General features: G+C 42.2%; 1 protein-coding gene across 1 annotated transcript in view; it reads left to right on the top strand.

The window, feature by feature from the left end:
- The window catches only part of SYN2 (synapsin II), a 168749-nt gene that overhangs the window by 137059 nt on the left and 6575 nt on the right, over positions 1-25115 (top strand). Inside the window, exons 9-11 of the mRNA XM_053953629.1 lie at positions 2433-2535; positions 8992-9141; positions 23929-23989. Of these exons, the coding sequence (XP_053809604.1) occupies positions 2433-2535; positions 8992-9141; positions 23929-23989 (314 nt within the window). The remainder of the gene's footprint in view (positions 1-2432; positions 2536-8991; positions 9142-23928; positions 23990-25115) is intronic.

Below are 25115 nucleotides of genomic sequence, written 5' to 3' on the forward strand. Positions count from 1 at the left end.
GATCTCCCCTCTGGGGATGGACTGCAGCCACATTATTTTCTCTTTCTCATTCCCTCCCACCTCCCTCTAGAAAGTGAGGTTATGTCTTCCCTGGGAGGGAGAGGCAGAGTGAGCTCTGGGCTGTGTAATTACAGCCCGTGGGCTGTGTGGAACACACAAACTCCAGTTGTGCCCCCAGGAAAGCAGTGCCAGAGGATGGGAAATGCTCCCCTTGCCCCGCTCCTGCTGGAAATGCAGGAAATGCTCTCTGAGCTCTGCTCCTGCTCCTGTTTCTCAGTGGAAGTCAGTCAGAGCAGAATAGGGATTTTCCCATGAACACACCGGCCAACAAAACAAATCTTCCTTCGTGCTGGTGAGGCCAAAAGGTGGGAAAGGGGTGTGTGGCACAGCCCTGCTCCTGTGGCAGTGCCCATGGGGTGCTCACAGCAGAGCAGGGCACACAGGGGGAAAGGAGACTTTTCTGAAGGGCTGCAGCAGGTTCACAGCACAGCAAAACCCATCAGATCTGCTGAATTTTGGTTTCGATGCACCCATGGATGGGGAGGAAGTGCCTTGAAAGCACTGCCTGGTGGGCAGTGTTGGCTGAACACAAATCTCAGCGTAGAAATTCAGAGAAGAAAGAAGAGTGTGGCAGGGAGGGACAGCGAGAGGCAGAGGAGCAGCACGTTTCAGGGTCACAATTCCTCATTTAGCCCTGTTCCAGAGCTCCTGCTGCCCAGAGAGCTGTGCCAGCTGTGCCCACCTCACCTGGCACACCTGGTATTGCCCCTGGGAGCAATCCTTTATCCTTTACCCTTTATTGCTGCTGGTCCCACTGGCTCTGGGAAAAGAGCACCCGTGACCTTTTGTCAAACCTACTGTGCAAGCCTTGGGTTTCAAACACTCCAGGCTGCTCCATCCAAAACCTCTCTTTCCAAATGGATTTTTCCAGCTCTGTGTTTGTTGGCAGAAGATGGGCTATTAAATATACTTTCATAAATCTGATTGATGTTGCAGTGTTTTAGAGAAAATGTTCTCAGTTTTGTTTCCATTTCAAGTCCAGATATTTACTGTTCAAGACAAGTTTTGTTGTCCTCGTGACTTTCTAAGATACACAATATTTTACAGCCAAAAAAAAAAAAAAAAAGTTATTTATAAGCAAGTGCATGCAAAAAGTCCAGTTCCAGTTAGCCAGTGCATCTACAGATGTTGAAATTGTCAGGCATCCAAAAAACCCTCTTATATTGGACAAAAACCATGTTTCTCACAGGAAAAAAAATTATTTTCATTGCTAAGATATTACCATCAGGATCTTTTCAAATCAGTTTCTTTGTATTCTGTTTAAAAGAAAAACTTTTCCATTGGAACAGATTTGATATAAGAAAATACAAAGAATGTGACTTAATAAGTTTGCTTGGAAAGGATGCTGTTACTGAAGGTATTTGTTCATGAATCAGACTCTCAGCCCAGCAAGGAATTTCCTTTGATCCCACAATGAAATCAAATGCTTTGTTTATTACAGCAGGGGCTTTTTTCAGTGGAAAATACTATGAGGTGGCAAATCCATCATCAGGGCTCCAGGGCTGGAGCAGGACAGGGGCTGGAAGAGGAAATAGCTCTGCTTTAGACTCAAGTGTGAGCCAAGGAAAGAGGAAAATTCATGAGAAATGAATGCTTTAGAAATGGGGTTTTTTAGCAAATCATGCCCTTCAGTTGGTGACATCACCCTGCATCATTCCAGGATCATTTCCTCCCTGCCCAGCCCTGCTGGGAGTCACTGAGCATTCCCAGTGCCTTTGCTGTCCTTGCCTTTGGGCTCTCAGAGCTTGTGCTACAGGATTCACAGGAATTGCCTCACTCTTCTTCTGAGTTAATCCCTCCTCATCCCCTTGTTGGTCAGACAATCTCTCTATTCATGGAGAAAAAAGGAAAAGAAATCATATTGCTGCTTGTAGGATAGGTAAAGAATCCATACTCAGTCTCTTACCATGGCATTACAAAATAAACTGAAGAATTTTTGTGCCCAACTCTGTATGAAATAGCCTTTTTAGGAGTTGTAGAATTCCTTGGAATTATTTAAATTCCACTTGAGTTTTGCTGTAGTTGTCTAGAACCCTACATGAAGAACATAATTCTTGTCTGCATGCTCCACAACCCACATAATGTCATATTTTTGGTCCTTCTGTATCACCTGAAAGGTTTTCCTGCCTGGATTTCTCCTTCTGCTCAGTGCTGTAGGAGTAAAACCAGCCTGGCTCCTTTAGAAAACAGCTGGGCCATGATCTAGGATAGAGCCCCTCACTCATTTTCCTGATACAGGAACCTGACCCATACAATGAAGTGAAAACTCTGAATTTAGGGGGAATATAATGTTTAATACATTGTTAGGTGAGCCTCTAGCAAATCAAGAGCCTGATGAGACACTCACAGAGCAAATTATTTTTGTGAAACAGGTACAAGCTTTGGGTTGACACCTGTTCTGAAATATTTGGTGGTTTGGACATCTGTGCTGTTAAAGCTGTGCATGGGAAGGATGGAAAAGATTATATTTTTGAGGTAAGAAATCCTGCTTTTTTTTTCAATATTTGCCTTTACATATTACAAACAGCCAAGGAAAGAACCTTTCTGATAGCTGGGCATTGCCTTATTTGTGTTTCAGTCGAGGCTGTGTATTTTTGAGCACAGTTTCAATCATGATACAAAGCCACAGGTCCAAATTAGTGGCAAAACTTGCTGGAAAATGTAACCCTATGGATGGGAATGTCTTTTGGTGTTGGAGGAAATGTACAAAAACTGCAAAACAAAGCCAAATGTGGATGGCACATTTTGCCAACCCTGATGATTTCTTTCCTGAGCAGCCTTACCAGCTTTTCCAGGAAGGTTTATAGATAGCACCATCCCAAGGGAACCCCAACAAAATTATACCTTGCCCTGGAAAGGGAGATTAAGGATGAAGTGGGAACAACTTGACTCTTTTTTTGTAGCCTAAATATTACCCTGAAGATCCAAATCCTCATGAATCAGAAGTTTCTGCCGTAGGTAATTTTGAAAAGTTGAAGTTTTTCATTTCCTTTGAGTTTTTTTAATGAAGAAATATCACTTTGTGTAGCCATAAAACAAGTTATCATCACTTTCCTATCACAATTTCTTCAGCATCTTCCACATTCCTAGAATTTTATTTAGGAGGTGGGCAAGGATGTTCAGAGTCTCCTCACTCCAAAACAAGTTGATCAAGCAAAAGGGAAAAGTAATTTTAAAAAATGAAATAACTACTGCAAATTCTGTAATGGACTGAGACTGCCTCACTTCCTGCTTCTCAACAAATCCCCTGATTTTCCATGCCACAGTCAGCCATAATTTCTAAACCCCAGAATTCTAAGAGCTGCAGGATCCATCAGGAGCTGGGTTTACAGAGCATTTTAATCAGGGTGCAGAATAGACCTTGTAATTAAAAAAAAAAAAAAAAAAAAAAAAACGGGTGGATGGAAGCATGATAATTCCTGCTGTTGTCTGGAATCAGCTGAATTGTCCTGGAGATGGGAATGCTCATCAGCAAGGACATTTAGAATCTGTAAAAGACATTGAAATGTGGGGCTGTTTGCAAAATTCACATCCACCAGAACATCTGGAAAAAATATGATATCAACAGTTATTACACTGCAATTTTAACAGAATTCTGGGCTACAATGAGGAGTGGAAAACTGTCTGCACCAAGATAGGGAGGATTTTCTCCTTTTGTGTCCTTTCAGCATGGGAAAATAAATGTTATTAAGTCTGGCACGTGCATGGTGCACTCGAGGGAGCTGAGCAGGACAGACAGTCCAGAAACCCTGGGCTGCAGCCCTATCCTGGGAGCTGTGGTCTTGTGTTTCCATGGGGATGCCACACCTAAAATGAGGGAAAAATGAGGAAAAAACAAGGAAGAAATGAGGAAAAAGGAGGGTTTGGGTACCACTGACACCTTAATCCTGCAGAGATCACCTGACAAAGAACACAGAGATTCCCTAATGGGTGAAATAACACTGGCAGATTTGTTCTTCCTGATTTTCACATTGGAACATTCCGGCAGTGCCACCTCCAGGATGAGGACACAGGTGTGTGTCACCCACCCTGGGAGGGAATGGGAATTAGGGGAGAATTCTACCAAAGTATTCTTCCCATATCCAGACCACTTTTGCTGAAGAGGACAAAATACTGAAGTGATATTATTATTCAAGCACAAAGTCACCTGTGTTCTTCTGTGAAGTTTTGGGCTCTTTGCAGAGTTTTAGGTGGGGGGTGTAAGAGGGGTGTAAGGGGGTGTAACTTTGTCTTTTTTCAGAACAGGTTCTCTAAACCTGCTGTGTTTCCCTGGAAAAAACTGCATCCTCCAGAGGAACACAGTGGTTCTTCCTGCCTGCCACTGCCCTGCTCCAAGGAACTGGCTCCAAACTCCTCCTAGGGAGGAATGAACTAATTAAAGGATGGCTCAGCTAAGCAGAGGAGCTGTCAGGTTGATCAGGATGAGGGCCAAGTTATGATTCTGTGTAACAGCCTCATCTCTTCATTTGGTGTCTGTTCTTTCCCCCTCAATGGAATTCTCAGCTGCCAAGCATCAGGCAAGCTGCAGAAAGAGGATTTTTATTAACACATCACTGCAACATGCAGATATTTAACTGCCCCCCTCTTCTTCCTGATGAGACATCAAATCAAGATCTGTTAAACTTTCAACTTCTTAAATATAAGGACTTTTTCCCTGTTTAAATTATCACTTCTGAGGTTTCAATACTAGAAGGAGCAGAGCATTGTTTACATTTCTGAATATTAGCTTTCCTGTTTCATTCTTGGAAAAGCAAAGCTCTGGGAAACTAAATAAAAGCTCAGAATGTGGTGATGAGAGCAGTAAAAGAGAGCAAATGTAAGAGAATCCTTTAGAGTGGCCTCCCAGAAGTCTCCCAAATTTTATTTTAGATTAAATGGGCTGCCGCAGGTGTCTTTTTCCCACTTGCTTCATTTTGCCCTGAGCTAAATTAAAATTAGCTCCCAAGTGGTGTTTTTGACTGAGAAAGGATTTCAAGAAGAAAGCTTTCACTGAAAACCAACGCCCAAAATGAAGAAACAGTGTTTGTGCACAATTGTATGGAAAGTTCTGCTCTTGGCCTCGAATTCTTCAGAAGCTCAGCTACTTCTCCTGTCCTCCCATCCGGGACAGAATATGCTCTGCTCAGGGAGGGATCTAAATCCAGCTGAAATTGCTGATAAACTCAGAAGTCTCTCATCATTTCTGCTCTGGAACATTGCTGTATTCACAGACCAAAGGGAATGGTTTTGCCCAGTTCTCACCCTGCCAAGCATGGACCTTCAAAATCACCCTGATTTAATTCCCCCTTCCACTGCACTTACCACTTATCCTGTTTTCTCCTGGAATTCCTGGGCTTTTCCCTCAGGAGATCCATCTATCTCCCTGGGCACTGCTGAGTGACGGCCCTCTGGCTCCGTCATGTTCCTCTTGTATTTCAGCATCCTGGGAAACGCCTTTTTCCCACTTTATCCACAGGATTTGCCCTTCCCTTAACCTCCCCAGCTCTGCCTTTCCCAGCCCTTCCCAAATCTCTGCCCAGCACATCCCAGTCCTTGGGATGAGCAGCAGAGCTGGGTGTGGGCCGTGGCAGTGGGAACTTCTCCCTCAAACACCATGATCCCTTTGCAATTACTGATACCTTATAATTGCTCTGGCTCCTTTAGAAATCCCATCCCAATTCCCTTCCTAATTACAGAATTTCTCTGCTTTGTGTTGCCAGTCTCAGTCTTGTACCCCAAATTTTAGCTATTCACCTTTCCCACTAATATATACAGTCAGTCCCTGGGTGATAAGAGAAATCCATCCCAAAGAACTGGCTCCTGAAATGGAAGTACATTGATATCAAAATGCAAATTCACAGTGATATGAATTAAGTGACTGTAATTCATAGTGACCCATGTTTTTACTGGCATCTGCAAAAGGAATGTATTTGATTTTATAAATTACAGATGTCCTTTTTTTTCCTGTGAAATCCTCTTAGTGGCAAACTCCAATATTTTAAATAGCTGAACTATATGCTGAACTAAAAACTGGCTGGGTTTAAATGGGATTTTAAATCTAGCACAGGCTGTAAATAGACTATTTATAAACAGGGAGCTTTGTGTATATTTAAACTTTGTCAAATCTTCTGAAGGGGGGGAAATGCCAGCCTGACATTCCTGTAGTCACTCACAGGATTTAAAAGCTGTTGGTGTTGACCAAAATATTCTTAAGATACATTTATATAAAATAAAAATATAAAACATTTGTCATTAACTCTTGTAGTAGGAAAAGAATATACAGCAAAAATCATCATGAAAGCATCCATTTGGATCTCAGCTGCTCTGCCAGGGAGTGGCAGTGGTGCTCTCTGGCCACATCTTTGGCCAACAATATTTGTGCCCCTGTGGCAACAAACCCAAGGATTTCAGCAAGGTCAAGACCTGTCCAAGTGATAAGAGATTGATAAGGGCAAATGGCTCTGGTTTTAGTGCCAAATCTGTTTGAATCTGCCTCAATTTGTGGCTATGCACAAAAATTCTTCGTTCAAGGAGTGTAAGAACTTCTCTACTGGAGTGAACACAAAGATCTGACACCTCAAGGATTGTTATTGTCACTTTTCCCACCAGTTCTGCTGCACACCATGGCAGTACCTCCCAGAGGAAGCTGATGTGTGAACTTGCAGCTGTAGAAGTACTTGAGAGCAGAAATTCAGTCCAAACCAAATCCTCCAGATCTTAATCCTGCCTAATCCTTTGGCAGGACCTTATTGGAGGCAATTTATTTCACAGTCATTCCAAGTAATTGTTTTAATGCAAGTGCATGGTAAACAAAGGGAGGGTTTTTTTGCATGCTTGTGAAACTTTTAACTGATGTGGGTAAGAGGGGGGTTCATCTACACCCTATGGTGCACATTTTTAAAAATAGCTCTCATTAAAACAGATTTTTTAGAGCCCAAACATCACTCCTGCTCTGAAAATCAGGTGGTTTGCAGTGAAGAACCAAACATCCAATGCCCTTCACACCAAAACATGCTATATTCAGTCATTATTAACACTTCACAGTCCTGGCACTTTGGGTCCCTCCAGGCACCATGCACATTCCTCTCACAAGAAACAGCTCAGGATAGAAGGAAGTGGATCTTTAACGTGTTTCTACAATTTAAAAAATAGCAGTAAGTGAGCAGAAATGAAAATTAAAGAGCCACACAACCTGTAAGGCTGCATTTTACCCCTTCAGAAATATCAACTCTTGCTGGTTGATCAACTCTTCTCTCAGTTAATGGAAAACATTGGCATGTTCCACTCAAAACTGTGATTGTAAAAAAAGATGGTAAACTTTAAAGAACCTTTCAGTGCACTTATTAAACATCTCTTCAGTGCTGTTGGTGTGGCCCTAGAGAGGAAAACCAGTCATTCATTTCTAAGGAAACATTTGTTCTGGAGTTCAATTATTGCTGCATTGTTTACTCTGGGGTTATTTTCAAGCCTTTTGGCTGTGAGGAAGCTCAGAGACCTCCTAGATCTGAAATTCCCAGCACAAGCATTGCCAGCATTTTGGTTGCCAACACACAATGCCAGTGAATCTTGTAAATGAACAAACAGAAGAATCATGGAAATGATTTGGGACTTCAAGCTAATCCCATTTATTGGAACAAAATAGCCTTTGTCACTCAGGAAGAATTTCTATAGCTCTCACCAGAGTTTGAAAAGCTCAAGGTTTATATTATTTATGAAAAATAGATGCAGCTCCTTCCCAAATACTGCAAGGTGCAATGGTCTTTTAGATCCAAACATCTCTTTAAACACCCAACTTCTGTGTCTAATTCCTAGAAACCCTTGAAAATCTAAAAGAAGGAAGGCAAAACGCTGCTCTTTGTTAACAAAGGAGATGTGCTGTGGAGGTTGGGGGGCTGAGAAGAGTTTTGCTGCCACTAAATCCCTTCCACCTCAGGAGGGATCCACACAGTGTGGGTGTGCTCTTGCTCTTCAGATTGATCCCTGTGCACCCCTCAGACAACAAAATTCTTCCACCCAGGCCGGTGAGAAACACCAGAGTGCAGCATTGCAGGTGACATGGACATGCCCTGATGCACATGCAAACAGAATTGCAGTTTCTCAAATGTGAATTAAATCCTATTGTTTTTCTAAGTAGGAATGCCCAGTGCCCTTGTGAATAATATTTGGGGTTATGTTACGCTTTTATTTCCCCTGAAACAAACACAGATGTGGCAAAAGGGGATACACTGGAGAAATAACTAATATTCTGGAGAAATAACAAATGCTTGGGACCCACTGAAGTGGCAGAATTCGGTATTAGTTTTATTCATCAGAATAGCTGTGATAAATAACCACAGAGCACTATTAACCTGTCATGTTTAGAATGGAAATGTGCCCATTTTTATCTGCCTCTCTGCCATCCTGCTTTCTCTGTAGAAATTCCTACTTATTCTTTGCAGCCACACTACTTTTTAAAAAAGGTTATCAATAATAACAAGGTGTAATTTAAAGTTTTTCATGAATCAATAAGGATCCAGGTTTCCCTAGCAGAACTCCAAACTGCTAGGAAGCTGAAGTTTAACTCTGCACTTCCCTGTGGCAATTCAGCTCGAGAACGTGGTGTGAGCCACAAAAGCAGGGAAGGGAGGAAACCTCAGCTGAAATTCCTTCAGATCACTGCACAGCCTGAGAAATCTCATTTTCCTTATCAGCCCTGTGCTTCCTCTCCCTGTTCCCGAAGTGTATGCCCAGGTGTGAAGTGAAGCTTTTTCTGGAAGGTTCTTTCTCTTCCCATTTGTGGGAGATTGGGAGGGGAAGGCATTGCAAAGTTGCCGTTCTCTTGTTTATTTTCTGATGGAACACATGTAATGCCTGTAATTCTTGTGTCCTTCTGCTGTAAATACACAGCCTGCCCTCCTGCAGGGGTGACGAGGAGTTTCCTGCCCAGCACTGATGTCCTGTTGCATTTTGCAGGTGATGGACTGTGCCATGCCCCTGATTGGGGAGCACCAGGCCGAAGACAGGCAGCACATCACCGAGCTAGTCGTAAGCAAAATGAACCAAATGTTGTCCAAAACTCCTATTCCATCTCCTCAGAGACCCACTGCCACTCAGCAGCCTCAGGTAGGATAAAATTAAATTAAAATTCAATTAAAATAGAGCATCTTGGTCTATCATTTTAAGCACAGAGTTTTTTTCCAAGAATGCGGACACCTGTGGAACCTCAAGGATTTGAGAATTTACCAGCACATTTTATCAGTTTGTTGTATTTCAAAGAGATTGTCTCCAGATATAATCAAGAAGTGCAAGTATTGCTGTGTCCCTACCCGTGGGTTCAGGGAATTACCAGGCTTTGTACTGCTTCCTTTCAGTCCCATACAGAAAATGGCATGGAAATACTAAGGAGCACTGTCATAGAAAATGCTTGTCCTGAGGATGTCAAAAATAATACTGAGTAATTCTTGCTCTTGTGAGAAATTGATGGTGTTATAACCTTTTTGTAATGCACTGCAATTCATGAAAATGCCTCAGAAATCTAGGAAACTTCTGAAATACATTCAGCATAGTAGAAGACATGGGCCAAAGGTTGCAAATAAATGCACATTTCACTTATTTCATCTTTCATGGCCTGACAGTTAATGTGTGTGGATGAAGAATTCTGCCCCTGGCCCAGCTGGCTTCCAGGAACCACCTTTGTCTTTCCATTTCCATGCTTTAGAAATGTGGGGTCTATTGTAGTGATCCTTTTAATAACTTTGGGGAGTGTGGTGTTTTTGTAAAAGGCTCTGAGAACAGAAAGGTTGGGAGAGGTGTGGATTGGCTGGGTGGAATTGGATGGGTAAGGAATTGAGTGGAATTAAACAGAAGCCAGCAACAAGTGCTGACTTGAGGATCTGTACTTCAAAGGGCCTATAAACCCCCTTTTTTACCAGGAATGAGTGGCAGGGGGGATGGTTTTAAACTGAAAGATATTTAGATTAGACATCAGTTCTTTAGAATGAGGAACTAGAAGAGATTGTGCAGAGAAGCTGTGGGTGAAATTGAGAATCAAATCCACCCTGCCCATGACCTGTTAAGGGTTTTGGTGCTGCCCTGGACCTTCTCACTCCACAGGCATCAGCTGAACACCAGAGCCAGCCAAACTGTAAGCCAGGAATTACCAAGCCTAAATAGCTAAATACCAAGCCTAAATCAAGGATCTATTTTTGCTCCCAGCAGGCTCCACACCAGGTAAACAATTTGAGAACAATTTTGTGGCCTACCTCAGACAGACCAGTTCTTGAGGCAGAGTGACTAATTTGTTCTTCAAATACCTCATCGTGCTTTAAGATATAAAAATACCCCATCCCACATGAAAAAATAAGTGGTGTGGCTTCTATTTATGTTGCAGCCACTTGAAACTGAGCACAAAATTGTTTCAGCCACAGAACCACATACAATGGAGAAGTTTCCATCCAACATGACTCAAGTCCATTGTAAAGGACACTGAGAGAAAAAGAAGAAGGGGAAAAATAAATCACCTTTTGCCAAAATAGTTCCTTTTAGGAGCAACAGATAATCCAGATATTAAAATGAAGCAAAGAGGGGAATTTAGGGTTACCCAGTCAATACAAGTCAACACATATCAAAATTCAAAGCAGTAACAGACATGGCTGTCACATGAATAGATTCACATTTGGTATTTCACATTTTGGGGACAAAATGTAAGGTCTTGGGTAGGCTGTCCTGGATTTCAGAGCAGCCAGGGGAGGCAGGGGGTTACAGTGCTGTCATCCAAAGGAGCTGGCTGCTTGTTGGATGTAAATAAAGTTCCCAATCATTCCCAAAGAAAAACTGCCCACCTGGGTCCAGAATGCAAGCAGGATCCAAGGAGCATTTTAGAAGGTTCCTAAGTTCCTCAGCCATTGCTGTCACTCAGCATGCCCGTGGAAAGGGGTTTGTGCTCTTCAAGCAGAGTTTTGGATGAATGCAGAGATAATATTCTGCCACGGTGGACTTCTGGTTGGTTCCTTTTAGTTCAGGTTATTCCTGAAGGATTCAGCCCCTACTGATGGCAACAAGATGTTATTCCACATTCATCTTCTTTTCCTTAGCCTATCCTTACATTATGGATTGCACTTGAGCAAAAAAAGAAATGCTGTGAAAACCAGAGATATTCCTTCAGAATATTTGCAATATCTGTTAGTTTTCCTCATAGTTAATCAGACTCTTGAAATTGGCCTTGTTATACCAGTTTAGGGTAGGAAAAGGGGACCTGATTTTCTGCTGAAGATTCCATTTGCAAATACCCATTAATCTTCCCAGTTTTAGGGGAAAAACACATTTGTAGAAACACATTTGTGGAATTTAAAGCAGACAACTCCTCATGCGTAGTTATTTTTTAGCTGGGTTTTGCTAAGAGTAAAATCAGTCTGTTAAAACAAAAGCTGCCCCTTTCACTTTTGAACAGCCTTTGCTAATGTAAGAAATTATTTCCTATTCTTGAGAAACGGCCAGTTCATCTGCAGGGCAGGGGACAGTGCCCATTTCTACAGGTGACACAAAATGCAAAGCCACGAATTCATCCCCAATCAACTCTGTGCACATGTAGAAACCAAAGCACTGGAGATATCAAAGAGCAGTTGCTGAGTTTTGCTACTTCTGCTTTTAAATGAGCAGCCTATGCCCAATAATGCAGCTCCAGGTGTGCCATGCTCTGATTTTCTTTTTTATCTGGAGGTTTCAGAAGTGTTTCTATTTTAGTCCAGACTGGGTGGACTGTACATAAAAACATGCCTCAATTTATAAATGCCCACAGTGGTCAGCCCCACTCCAATTAAGCATCCATCAAAAACAAAGCAATGATTGGGAAAATCAGCCTTTGTTTGGCACTGGGCAGCCAAGTCCTGGTGGGGATGATTGGCCCTGCAGTGCTCTGAAGGCTGGCAAAGCTCTCCCTGTCCCAGTGCCAGAGGGAGCAAATTCCAGAGGGAAACCTCACAGAGGCAGCTCCTGGGATTGTTAAACCCATTAAATCTGAGATATCCGAATGGGGAGATTTCTTAAATAGAGGTTTTCTACATTATTTGTTTATTTATCTGCAAACTCTTGCCCAGACTCTGTAGCAAGTTCTGGTGGTGCACAGAGGGCAGAGAAGTTGGGCAGGAGGAGACTTGGAGTCACAGAAATTCTACCTGTTATGGTAAAAAAAATCCATCAAAAACAAAGCTGTTTCTATTATTTAAATAATGACAGTTTGTTTTACCCCTCATCATGCTGAAAATGGAAATTTATATAGGAATATGGGTTTAAGTTTTCCATAAACAAACCTGCTCTACTTGCAGGCAACAAAATGGTGGATTTTCCATATTTTCTAACCTCTTTGACTACTTTTGACAGATCTTTAGAGAAGCCTCTTCCAAATTTTCTCTAAAAATCAAGAAAATAGGTTAAACTACCCAGTGAATCTGCTCTGGATTTGCAGGAGCTGGCTCGTCCCTTGACCATTGCATTTGTGTATAAAACAATAAAAATGGTCAAACACCCACTCAGAGCTGCCTGTCAGGTCTTGAGGTGAATTGTGCTGGAGGAAATTCTGCAGAGAAAATGACATTGTCCAGGAGAATCAGCATAAAATGCAAATGTTTATGGGTGTGTGAGCAGCTGAGGCTGAGGGAAATCCTGTTAGGAAAATGTTCATTCAGTCCTTTTGCATTACCCACGAAAGAATAAGGGATTTATTTCCTTAAAGGAAGGAAAGAAGGAAGGAATTTGTGCTCCAGAGGCACAATATCCATGACTTGATGGCATCACAGACAGCAGAGCATTCCCAGCTACATCCTGGTTCTGTTTGGTGTCAAAGAAAGGAGTGGCACAGTGCTAATAAGCCAGTTATAATCTCGGTGTATTCTCCATCCCCTGACCCTTTACATGACGTAGTTTATCCAGTTTTATTGTTCCCTGTGCAGAGAGAAAACTGAACCACACGTGGACACAGTGTCAATAACAAAAAGTGTGAGTTCCAGAGAGAAAATCAATCCATCAGCAAACTCCCTGTCCCTGGATTTCCATAGGATTAGCCACAGTTCTTTCACTTCCCTCTCTTGAATTTAGTGGAATTTTTTTAAAGGGAACTATTTATGATGAGCAGCAATTTGCTTCCAGTCACTGAAATTGTTATGATGACCAGAAATCGCTGTTATTTGGTTTGATCTTAGCTGCAGGGCACACATTTAATTGGGAAGGATCCCCTCATGGAGTTATTTGGAAATGGAGAATTCAGCAGTAGTCCACTGTCCATAAAGGTCCTTTTAAATCATAGTCCTTGGTCAGATAAATTACATTTCTTATTAAACTACTCACAGGGTTCTTGTGGATGCCTTCCTAAATATATTGGTAGAGAACCTAAACCATTGGCATCAAAACTCACAAAGAGCAAGGAAAAATATTGCTGGGGCACAGAAATCACACAACCTGAAATGCAACACGTTCCAAAGGTTATTTAAGTCGAAAGCCGTTCTGAAAACTGTTCTTTTTACTGGAGGTGGTGCCCCCTTACTGCAGTATTTTGGTTTTTTGCATCCCAGCGACACCTTGTGGCTTCTCTTCTGGAATAAACGACTTGGGGATTATCCATTATTTATTATTACAATGCATTACGTCCTATTCCACAAGCTGTATCACATTAAAAATCTATTTTTCTATATATTTTACAAATCAGAAATGCTCCATACTCGAAAATTTTTCATCACGTTATTGTAATGCATTAATTTCCTTTTTTTATTATTATTTTAATATGGAATAGATTTTAATAGGCTACCTTAATGTGCACATATATAACTGTATATATATATATATATATATATATATATATGTGTGTGTGTGTGTGTGTGTGTGTATACACACACAATGTTTATCTGTGTGTGCTTATTTTGATCAAAAGGGGTTTTTAAACTCTTCGTTTTTATGTTGGTGAAAATAAAAGAACAGCTGTTACTCTTTTAGACCCCAATATAAACACAGGGAATTAAGAAAAGCAGCAGAACATAAACAAGTAGGAGCCTGAGCTCACCACAGCCTTGTAAAAGGCCACATTTGGGGCACAGTTCATCCAGTAAAATTTATTTATCACAGGTATAAAATGATGGGTTTTTTTTCCCTACACTGAGGTCACTTTGTCCACCTTTGAACACGACCCCTGCTCGAGGCAGGTTCTGCATGAGAGGGACAGAGGCCACAAGAGAGGCAGGACTCAGCTGGAACTGCTGCATGAGGGATGTTCATGCATTTAAAACAGTCCCTGTTTCATTAACAAAGTTTGATTCATTTTAAGCATCTGAACTCCACATGCAGCTATTGCAATGTATCAAAACCACAAAGTTCATGCTGGAAAATAAACCCGAAAACCTTTAATATCGATAAAGACACAACATATAAATAACTGAGCGGGAATTGTACTGACAAAGTGGTGGTGAAAGTGGAAATAATTGGTTTAAAATCCTTCCTGAGCCCCTGCACCAGCAGATGGAGTGAGAGCCAAGGGAGCTGCTCAGAGCTGGGTTTGAGTCTCCCCTGAACAGAGGTGCCAGGTAAATAACTGTAAAGGGATAAATCTGTACAAACTCTGGGATTTTACCTGTGAATGTATCCATAAAAGGAGGGTGATTTAGTCAGAACGCTGGTAATGGTTATCCTGCTCAGCTTGGTTCAGTGTGCCAAGAAATAACCAAGGGTGCCCTTCTGAAGGGATCTGATGGCCTTTAGATTATCAAAGAATACACTAGTCATATATTAAAGGTTTAGGGCTATCTGGTCGAAATTTCCACTGACATCAACAGAAATTTGTCCAAATGAAATAAAGTTTTCTGGGTGCACCATGATTTTTATTATTTTTTTTTTTAATTTCTGAGTGCTCTGTATTGAATGCCTATCACCAGTAGTGTACCTGGAAAGATAAATCATTTCTGCAGAAAAGCCAACAAAAGCTTGGTAAGATAAAAATTGGCTCACAAAGCACTGGTTAGAAGAGAATCCCAGAGGAAAAAGCCCTGACAGGGTCAGGCTTCAGGCCCAGGAGGATTTGAATGATCTCAGCTGTCTGTAGTTCTTCAGCCTCAGTGCTGATTTTTTAATCCAGAAAGCCACAAAGCACTGGTAAAACTGAAAACCAAAACAATTCTTGGACTTAACAGATACTTTTCCACATTTCTCTTAAACATAACAGCATTAATATTCTCTTTTTGTCTTCATTCACACAACAAAGTGATGCTCTCCCTAACTTTTTACTACCTCCTGCCAGATGATCTCCTGATCATCTCACAATCTGCCAGTGGTATTGGGAATTCTGACACTCCATGGTCCCTCCCCTCAAGAAGACAGAAAATATTTGGGGTTTAAAGTAATCCTGAGCCCACCACCATGGAGGGGCCCGTCTGTTCTTGGTAGACTTCTGGGAGAAGCAGCTTTTTGGTCCCACAGGCATTTTTCTGGAAACTGCAGAAATTCTCCTCATTCCATTCCAGAGCAAAGCCCATCCTTTTCCAAATGAGAGCAAGGGCAGCAGTGACCCCTTGGGCACAGAGCTGGGAAAAGCTGTGACAGACACACACAGGACAGCCCAGGCTGCACCTCTCTGCTCTGCCTTAGTGCTGTAATTGCTATCATATATAACATCCTCTGTTGCTTTTTTTATTATTAATATTTTATCTTTCATGTGCTTTTACTCTCTGATTGTTTATTTAAGCTGAACCTAACAAAATACCATTTTTTGGAGGCTTTTCCTTTGTCTCCCTTCCTTTCCCCAACGTGGTGGATGTTTCCTCTCTACCTATTTTTTTTTTTTTTTTTTTTGTTATTATTCCCTGTCTCCACTTAACTTTTCTGTTTGATTTCTCTGACCTTTAAATCATACCCTGTTAAGCAGAGGGTTTGGCTTTTCTCCATGTTTAACTTGCAGGAATTCTGCCCCTCTGCCCAGAAATCCCTGCCACAGTTTATTTTCAATAAGGACCATGTGTGTCAAAATCTTTAAACAAGGAGAAGCACCAAGAGAAAATATGGAAGAATCCAAAGCCAGAGCAACTCATTTTCAACTATTCTTGATTTGTTCATAGGAAAAAAAAAAAAAAAAAAAAAAAGAAAAAGCAACCCTCACACACAGACACACTTCCAGCTTCAGAATGTGGGGATGGACTCATGGAGCTGCCAGCAGAGCAAACTTCAGCTGCTTCAAAATCCCCCTCCAGGGTCTTTCAGCTTCTAACAGAGAGACTTTTCAGAGCTCAGAGCAGCCCCCAAAGCTCCTGTGGGTGTTTGAGGGCAGCAGCAGCACCACAAGGAGCAAGAAGAGAAGCTCTGGATGGTTGCTGGGTTTGGTTCTCACCAGAGCCCTGAAATTCACTTTTATCTGGGGACAGCTCAGCTGTCTCTCCCTGTGCCTCTTTTCTGTGCCCCCTCCCACTCCACAGCTCTGTGACCCTAAAAACACAAAATGGGGGTTCTCAGGCTGGGCTTGAGGCTGCTCCAGCATCTTCTTTCCAGCCTCCCTCATTTCCAAGGATAAACTCCAGCTCTGAGTGGATCCAGTAGCGATGGATCTCTGCAAAGCGAACTTCTGCAGCTTTAAGCTCCTCCTGTTCATGCAAGGATCACCTGCCATCCCATATTTCAAAGTAGTCATAAAAATAACCTTCTTTTTGTTAAAACTGGAGCAGACACAGCACAGCATCACCCAAAATCCCTGGGCTCAGGGGTCAGAACCTCCCCTACAACTCCAGCCTGCAGCACAGGATTTTGGCACTGTGAATGGGGAGGTTCCTCTGTACGCTGGGAAAGCTGAGAGGAAATCCACCTTGCCAGTCACAGGATGTTCTCCTGGATCTCCTGAAGCCTCTTCCCTGCTTTTCCATGTCTTGGAGCTCTTTCCCTGCTCCAAGCTCCCTTCACACGCAGTGTCAGCACACGGGGGAGCTCGCTGCTATCCCAAATTCCCTCCCTGTTTGTGGGGAACAATCTTCTCCTGGGAAGAGCTGCCTGAAAGCTGCTGTCCCACTGCATGGTTTCAATGATCCCTGCTCCAAAAGCACAAGTGGAAATCTGATTTTTTTTCAAGCAGTAAAAGAGCTAAAGAAGAAAATGAAAAAGCATCCTTGTCCATTGCAATGATTGCCTGGCTGAGGAAGGAAGCAGAAAGCTGATGGTACTTCAGAAATGCATTTTCCCTGATAATTTTCTCTAGAAACCTCATCAAACTGATAGGTGGGGTTATTTTTTGTGCAGCAGAATAACAGAAAATAGGGCTGGAATGGACGGTGGGAATTGAGCTGTTCCAGTGTCCCAGGGAAAACTCTGGAGTGTCCGTGAGAACAGCACTGAGCTCCTGCTGGGGTGCTCACCTGCCCTGAGCCACCTGCTCTGCTGGGAGCATCCCTGCCCAGGTGGAGTTGAAAAAAAAATTTTTTTTTTTTTTTTTAAATCTTGAAAGTCCCTTCCAACCCAAAGCATTCAATGATTTTACAATTTTTAAGACTGGTTCAAGAAGGAAGCTGCTGTCTGGGAAGCAATTAGCTATCGAGCAATGGAAAACAGTCTATAAAATCCAACTTAGAATACTCTTTAATTTTTTTTTTCTAAAGGCCTTTTCAGTGCATTTTTAAGATACTATTCCAAGTAAAAGTCTCACTGTTTAGCTTGTTTTCTGCTCTGAGCAGTCATTTTCTACCCATCCAGGGGAAGGCTCTAACAGGTTTTGCAGAGGTTCTTTGGAAAGTTGGTTGGGCAACAGCAAAAGCTGCTCAAAGTTTTTGAATTCTTTATCACAACTGCAACACAAAGCAACCCCAGGCTGGCCCCATTTTTGCTGAGTGTGTTTTCCACACAGATTCCCTCAGTGCAGAAGGGCAAGGCTGGACAGTGGCACTCCAAAAATGTGTAAAAAGCAGGAGAGAACTCTCCTCTTGCTGCCCCCCTTGCACGGGCAGCAGGAAGGAGGAGTTTTTAAATCTCGTCTCTCCATTGTAGCTGTTTCTCAGTCCACAGGGAATATAAAAACGATCAAATAGCAAAATCTTTATTGTGGGAAATGGCTTTGTAGAGAGTTTTCAGGGCTTTACAGAAGGCTTACACAGTGTGTATTTATATGTAAACTTTGAGATAAGAAATGTCGAGTTAGAAATGTTAAAGAATATTTTTTTTTGTTGAAAGAGAAATAGAGTTAGAAAAAAGTTTTAAAGGATGATTTTGTAAATAAGGCTAGATACTTTAGATAAATAGAACTATGAAAGATGCATTGTAGTAAGACCTACGAGGAGTAATTTTAGATTATTAGCTATAAAGCATCTACAGCATGGCGTGGCAAAAAGCTAATAAACCAAGAAACACTTACAGTGTTTTGTAATTAGGAAATAGTCAGCTTCTAATTATGATAGCGTGAATTATAACATCTGTATTGTCTCACCCTTCTCATGAGACTGAAAATGGAATAAAAGGTTTTAAAACACCTCTCAGTTACCCCATCAGTGGGTCAGAAAAAAGCACAACCCAACACTGATAGTCCTGTCAGTGCCACACAGTGGGGCAGGGGCACCAGGAACAGCCCAGCCCCACTCACGGCAGGCTGAAGGGATAAAGCAGGGAGCAACAAGTCACTGAGAAGTTTTGTGGGTTTGGATGCTCCACTTCAGGATTTCACTGCTTTGCTAAATTACACAGCATGGGCTTGTTTGCAGCCCAGTTTTATTCAGTTTATGTGCATTTCGTCTTGGTTTGCATTGGCCTTTGGCTTGGTTTCTGCCCCCAGTTTCTGTTCATAAAACCCCTTTATTGTACTGAGCTAAGCAGATGGCTTCTTCCAAAAGCTGCACTGAGTTGTGATGAGATTCTGGGCTTTTCACTGCACAAATCATTCCCATTAGATTCCAGTTAGTGAGTGAGCTCTGCTTTTGTGACAGATTTATTTCTTATTACATAAGAAATTATATCATAATTAAAATTATATTTTCATAATAATATAATTATATTAATAATTATATTATTAATTTTTTAACTCCACCGATCAATTTCATTCCTTCTTTAGGATATTTTGGCCCCACAGTTTTCCAGCCCTGTCTCATCTAAAGGTTTTAGTAGCACACACCTACTTTTTTTGTGCCAACTTAATTAATTAATAATCTACTCAAGTTCTGCATCCCACTAATGTCCTTCCCAGTATTTTTGTTCAAGAACTGCTTCTTTCCTCAGCAGCCACTTCCTTACCCTCAGTGCAGTATTAGAGCTTTACCTTCTCCAGTGTAACTTGGCCATTCCCAATTTTTAGAGAGACCTGCTACGGAATCCCGTATTTCATGAGTCAGCTGGTTTTCGTTTCTGAGATGAAGAATGTTTCATTTTTACCTGCATCTCATTTTTACCTTTCATCCCACCTGCCATCTTGCCCTTCCTCCTGTGTTTATCATAATCTATAACACTTCAAACACTCATTCACTATTTACCCTCCACTTAAACTCTCTCAATGACCTCTCTCCTCAGCAATCCCATTTTTTCTTAGTTCTCCTGTTACTTAAGTGTTTTACTATTTATTCCTGTTCCTTTATGAGCTCTAACTCAGCTCATATTTTGGCAACTCTCAATTGATCCCTCTCCTTCTTGACCTGAAAAACATGGCTTTCCCCTCAAATATTGAAATACCTATGGAAAGCTCCTGTCCTAGCATTACAAAGAAAACCAAATGAGACCCAAAAACAACTCTACGTGCTCCAACTACAGTTCACAAAGTCTTCAACCTCAGCCAAATCAAAATCAATTTTTGCTGGGACTCTGTTTAGCATCTCTTTTGCCCAAGGGCGATTTCCCTGCCAAGTTGCTGCTTTTGCTCCCACCCATTTCAACATTCTTCAGACTGTTCAAAATTCAAGTGTCTGTGAATCCAATCTGCATTTATATAAAGGTAGAAAAAGAAGTAATGCCCTGATCAAATTCTAATGCAACTTATTTGAAGAATAAACAGCTTTTTCTGCCAGTTCAACTCTAAGGAGACAGTTTCAGGTAAGTGTGGAAAGGAAGGAAGTGCCACAGGGACATCTAGAGATGTTTATATTCTAGATAAGTAGTAGGGTTTGTGCTCTGGCTGTAATTAGCCAATATTCCTAAAGGTCATTATGCAGCCAAATCCTCGCTTGTTCTACCCAGAGCTGATTTGCAGCACTCATCTGGGAGGCTTCCCCAAGTGAAGCTGTATTTTTTGGGGGCAGTTATATAAACAGCAAACCCCTGTGAGCAGGAGAGCTCCTTTAGGCAGCCCTACAGAGTGTTCCTGTCAACACCAGCAACCCCTTCTCCTTGGGAATTTGGGTAGGATGTGAAAAGTTTGTTCCACAAAATGAAAACCAAAGGGGCTCCTCCTGCCATCAGCCACCACACCTCACTCAGGTAATCCTAAACCATCCCAGGCACGCTCCTGTACCACTGATTCTGCTCCAAACCATCCCAAATGCACTCCTGTGCCACTGATTCTGCTCTTTAGCTCCTAAACCATCCCAAATGCACTCCTGTGCCACTGATTCTGCTCTAAACTATCCCAAACACACTCCTGTGCCACTGATTCTGCCCCAAACCATCCCAAATGCATTCCTGTGCCACTGGTTCTGCTCTTTAGCTCCTAAACCATCCCAAATGCATTCCTGTGCCACTGGTTCTGCTCTTTAGCTCCTAAACCATCCCAAATGCATTCCTGTGCCACTGGTTCTGCTCTTTAGCTCCTAAACCATCCCAAATGCACTCCTGTGCCACTGATTCTGCTCTTTAGCTCCTAAACCATCCCAAATGCACTCCTGTGCCACTGATTCTGCCCCAAACCATCCCAAATGCATTCCTGTGCCACTGGTTCTGCTCTTTAGCCCTGAGCATCCAAATGAGGACCCGTGCAGGGCCATTTTTCATGATAAAATCCTGCATTTAACCCTTGGTCCCTGCAGTGTTTGAACCCAGCATGTCTGCAGATCAGGGCTGCAGCAGAGGAAAACTTGTTTGTGCTACAAGAAGGTGGTTAGGGGGGTGAACTTGTAGGCTGGGCAGCAAGGGAAAGCAGAAAATCAGCAAGAGGGGTGAATCCATGTGCAGGACAGGTCTGGTCCAGCACCCCTGCTCAGAGAGGAGCTCCCACATCTGCTCTGGCACCACCTTGCAGAGGTGAGAAGAACAGTCTGCAGCTCATTTGCCAGCAGCTGGTGTTTTAGAAGGAGCCTGGATTTTATTAAAGGTCTTGGCTCAGGGCAGCAAACAAGGCTGGTTCAAAGCCTGCCTTTAATATCAAGTATCAAGGTTTCTGACTGTCTGAAAGAAAGGCTCTTGAAAAGGGCTGGATTACTACAGACCACTGAAAAACCATGAGTAAGATTTCTCAGTTAGGAATGTAATGCTAATTAGACTTTTTGGGTCAGCCTGGGTGGGTTGGCTAATTAGCCAAAGTAATGTACCCATGTGATTGGCCTGGAGTGTGGGTGAGGTTCCTGGAAGCACCAGGTGATATCTGGTGAAAAAAAAAAAAAAATTAAAAAAAGGATGTGTGGGTGGTAAAATCAGGACAGCTGCAGTCAGTGACTGGGGAGGGAGGGGGAAATACACCTTCAACAGAAAATGCACAAGGTCCCAACTCTCAGGAGAGCTGAGGGAAGGATTGGCCAGCTCCTATAATGTTTATTGGGAGCTTCGTTTGGGATAAAATCATTTCTTTGGGAGATGAGAGATATGCAGATTGCGTAAGGGCTGGTGGTGTCCTGTCAAGTCCGTGCAGTTGTGTGATAAAACCTGAGCCATCCCAGTGCCAGAACAAATGGCAGATTTGCTCCAGCCTCGGGGCACGGGGCAGACAGAGGCCCTGCAGTGTTGTTCCAACATTAAAGTGCATGTGAATTTAAACTGCCAGCCCGTGTTTCTAAATCAAACACCGGGTTTACCTAGGTAGCCTTTTGTTTTAGTGGAAAAAGGATAACACTCATCCTCCCTGGCCACCCTGTGCCACTGCAGAGAGCCCAGGCTGGGCTGTGGCCCTTGGGAAGGGTAGGGAGCCCATCACGTGCTAATCATGATAATCACAATTATAATGATTACAATAATTTATAATCATTAATGATTATAAAATCTGCTGTGGTCTTTCTAACAAAGTCATGTGGTCTGTTCGGGACTCCAGAAAGAAACTCTTGGAGTTCTTGAAGCCCCAGTCCTGGTGATTTCCCTGCCAGAGCCCCGGCAGCAGAGCGAGGGGTGCCAGGAGCATGCCAGCCCTGGGACAGGGCAGGAGCTGCTCCCCCAGGGCTGCTCCTCCAGGGCTGCTCCCCCAGGGCTGCCTTTCAGCTCTCCACTCTGGGCTAGCTGCCCTGCTCTCCAAGGAGCTCCTGATGCCAATGCAGGTGCTGCAGGGAGCACCTTACCCGGAGTGGACACCACCACCACTGCGCGTGCTGAACGAGCCCAGGGCAGCCCAGCAGCTCCTGCACGAGGCTCTGAACACCAGAGCAAGGAGGGAAGCAAAAAGAGAGGACTCCAACCCACACTAAAGCACTGTGACATTTTCTGGTGGCTTTGTCTTTCCTCACAAAAGTTTCTCATTTTCTACATATCCTCCTCCCTTTAGTGATGCTCACCAGGCACTGTGTAACTGGGTCAGGTAAATCAAGGAGCACAGTTTGTGTGCATCATTTTTACTCCTCGTTTGGGCTCCTGCAGGTTGAATAATGAGAGTTTTGGAGCTGTCCTGTGTCCTTTTATTTATGCAGCTAAAGCAGACACAGCAACTTGCAGCAGCTGCATGCACTGGAGAGTTGTGCCATTTAGAATTCAACAGCTGCATTGCTGGGCAGGAATTCAGAGCACTAGGAGCAAGATTTATTCTGTAAATAAAGTACTAGGAGTGTGATCAAATACAAATCTATCAGAAAAAGCCCCAGTAAGCTCTGCAAGAAACACGTTTAATTGATTTTGCATTTGCTCTTTAATAAATTCTGGAGTTTTTTTTTCCTCTTGACAGATGGCAATTTGATTTCTGGATCCTTAAAAAAAATCCTAAGCTATTATCTACAATGATTTAGCATCTTTCACGTTTCAAAATGTTAGAGATGGGTCTAAGACAAAGTTTGGATTCAAATACTCCTATTCCCAGAGGGTGTTCTGCTCCAAGGTTTTGGTTCAGGCCCATCTTTTCCTTTCACAAGTATCCATGTGAAAAGGATGCTGCCAAATAAACCTCCTGTTTTGAAAAGTAAAGTATTACATGTGTTTCTAATAACATGTCAGATGGAGAAGCATGAAGTAATTTCAATTATTTTTATTATTTGTCTGTGGTTTTTGCTTTCTTCTTTCATTTTGCTTAGCAAAACAGTGAAGCTGGAGCAGCCCACCTCCCTCCCCACTTACAGCCAGCAAATCAAAGTGAAACTATCACTGGCAAAACTCCTGCTGTGCAAATGCTTCTGGATACAAGTGAACATAATTAAAAATAAATTATTTCTTAAATTACACAAAGGTATCTGTTGAAATCCATTTCCTATTCAGTCTGTCCTAAAAAAAAAAAAAAACAAAAAACGAGAGAGCAGATGCATTGAAATACAAAAAAAAATGGTTCCTGGTGCTGGGAACTGAGGATAAAGTCCTTCCCCAGATGGAGGTATGGTTGGGAAGGCACTCCCTGCATCCTGATCACATGCTGGAAAGGGAACAGAGTTTTTATAAGAGCTCAGCCTTGGACTAGCCCAGGATTCATATATCATGTCAGGCAGCAACTAAATTAAAAAATGGTATCTGGAATAAATTTAAGTATATGTTCAGCCCCACCAATAAAGAGTTTTCTAATGAAAATAAAGACAAATTAGTGGAAAATTGGAACCGAGCTACTCTAATTTTATTTTTTTTTTCTCTTCTGTTTTCAAATGTATTTTCCAGAGTGGATCACTAAAGGAGCCAGAGCCAAACAAAATCCCACCTCAGCGACCACCACCTCAAGGTTGTTTACAGTACATTCTCGACTGTAATGGCGTTGCAGTAGGACCAAAACAAGTCCAGGCTACTTAGATAACTGAGACCAAACGCAAGGGTTAAAGCAAAAATGAAAAGTGAAAAAAACAAAAAAAAACACCAAACAAAAAGAAATTGAAAGCAAAGAAACAAACGATCTTAATGCAAGCATCCCAGTTCTGTTCAATTTGCCATTGTTTCAGTGCTGACCTGGACTGTGTTTTTTCTATGCAGTGTCAACTCTCCCGTCTGGTTGTTTCCTTGTTCCTGTCTGTGCGTGTAATGCTTTCCAACCTTCCTCTGTAAACTCGTGATTGCAGGGCTGCTGTCAACAGTGTACAAAGAATGTGCCTCTCTAGAGCCCAGTGCCATGTACAGCCTGGATGGTTAGACAGTATTTTTGGAGTATTTGATATTGTTCAGTACAATCCCCCGAGGTGCAAGCCCCCGTCCCTTTGCTTACTCTGTGAGTGTGTGCACACTGTACTCATAACCTTTATTTTCTGTGCGTGTGCATGACCAATAGGTAGGTGATCCAGATATATTTTTAAAGCCTAGGTTAGGATTTGCTAGTGAGGCTTTTTATTTATAATTTTATAAAGTTTATTAACCTTTGAGTTTCACTTATATGGGAGTGGAAGTCTGCTATTTTGGTGACTCCATAAAATACACTTCTTCCCAAGGAATATTTAAAATATCTTCTATTTTACATACTGGTATTCATATTTTTAGTAATTCTGCATTAAATTATTAGCTACAAAGCTATGTAAATGGGCCACCTATGTGCAATATCTCAGTGAAAGTGTGAGTATTTAATGTATCCTGTTTCAATTAAGTAGTACCTTTTGTTGTCATTCTGAATTAGTAATCTATGGAGATTTTTAATGAAAACTAATGCAAATACTTTCAAAAAATCTTATTCTTACCTAAGATTTAAGTCCCAGGTTATGTGGTGAGAAGTACCTCAAGGACTGTTAAACTTCCTGTAAGAGCTCATTTCATTGCAAATACTGAGAAATGAGGGGATAGCAGACCAAGGTACCTTTAACCAGCTGAGGCTCCTGGCTTAGAAGATGCAAGGCAAAAAATGTCAGTGGTTTTCTTTACCAACTCAG

This window comes from Vidua chalybeata, chromosome 12 (genome assembly GCF_026979565.1).
Source record: "Vidua chalybeata isolate OUT-0048 chromosome 12, bVidCha1 merged haplotype, whole genome shotgun sequence".
In the NCBI taxonomy this organism is placed as follows: Eukaryota; Metazoa; Chordata; class Aves; order Passeriformes; family Viduidae; genus Vidua; species Vidua chalybeata.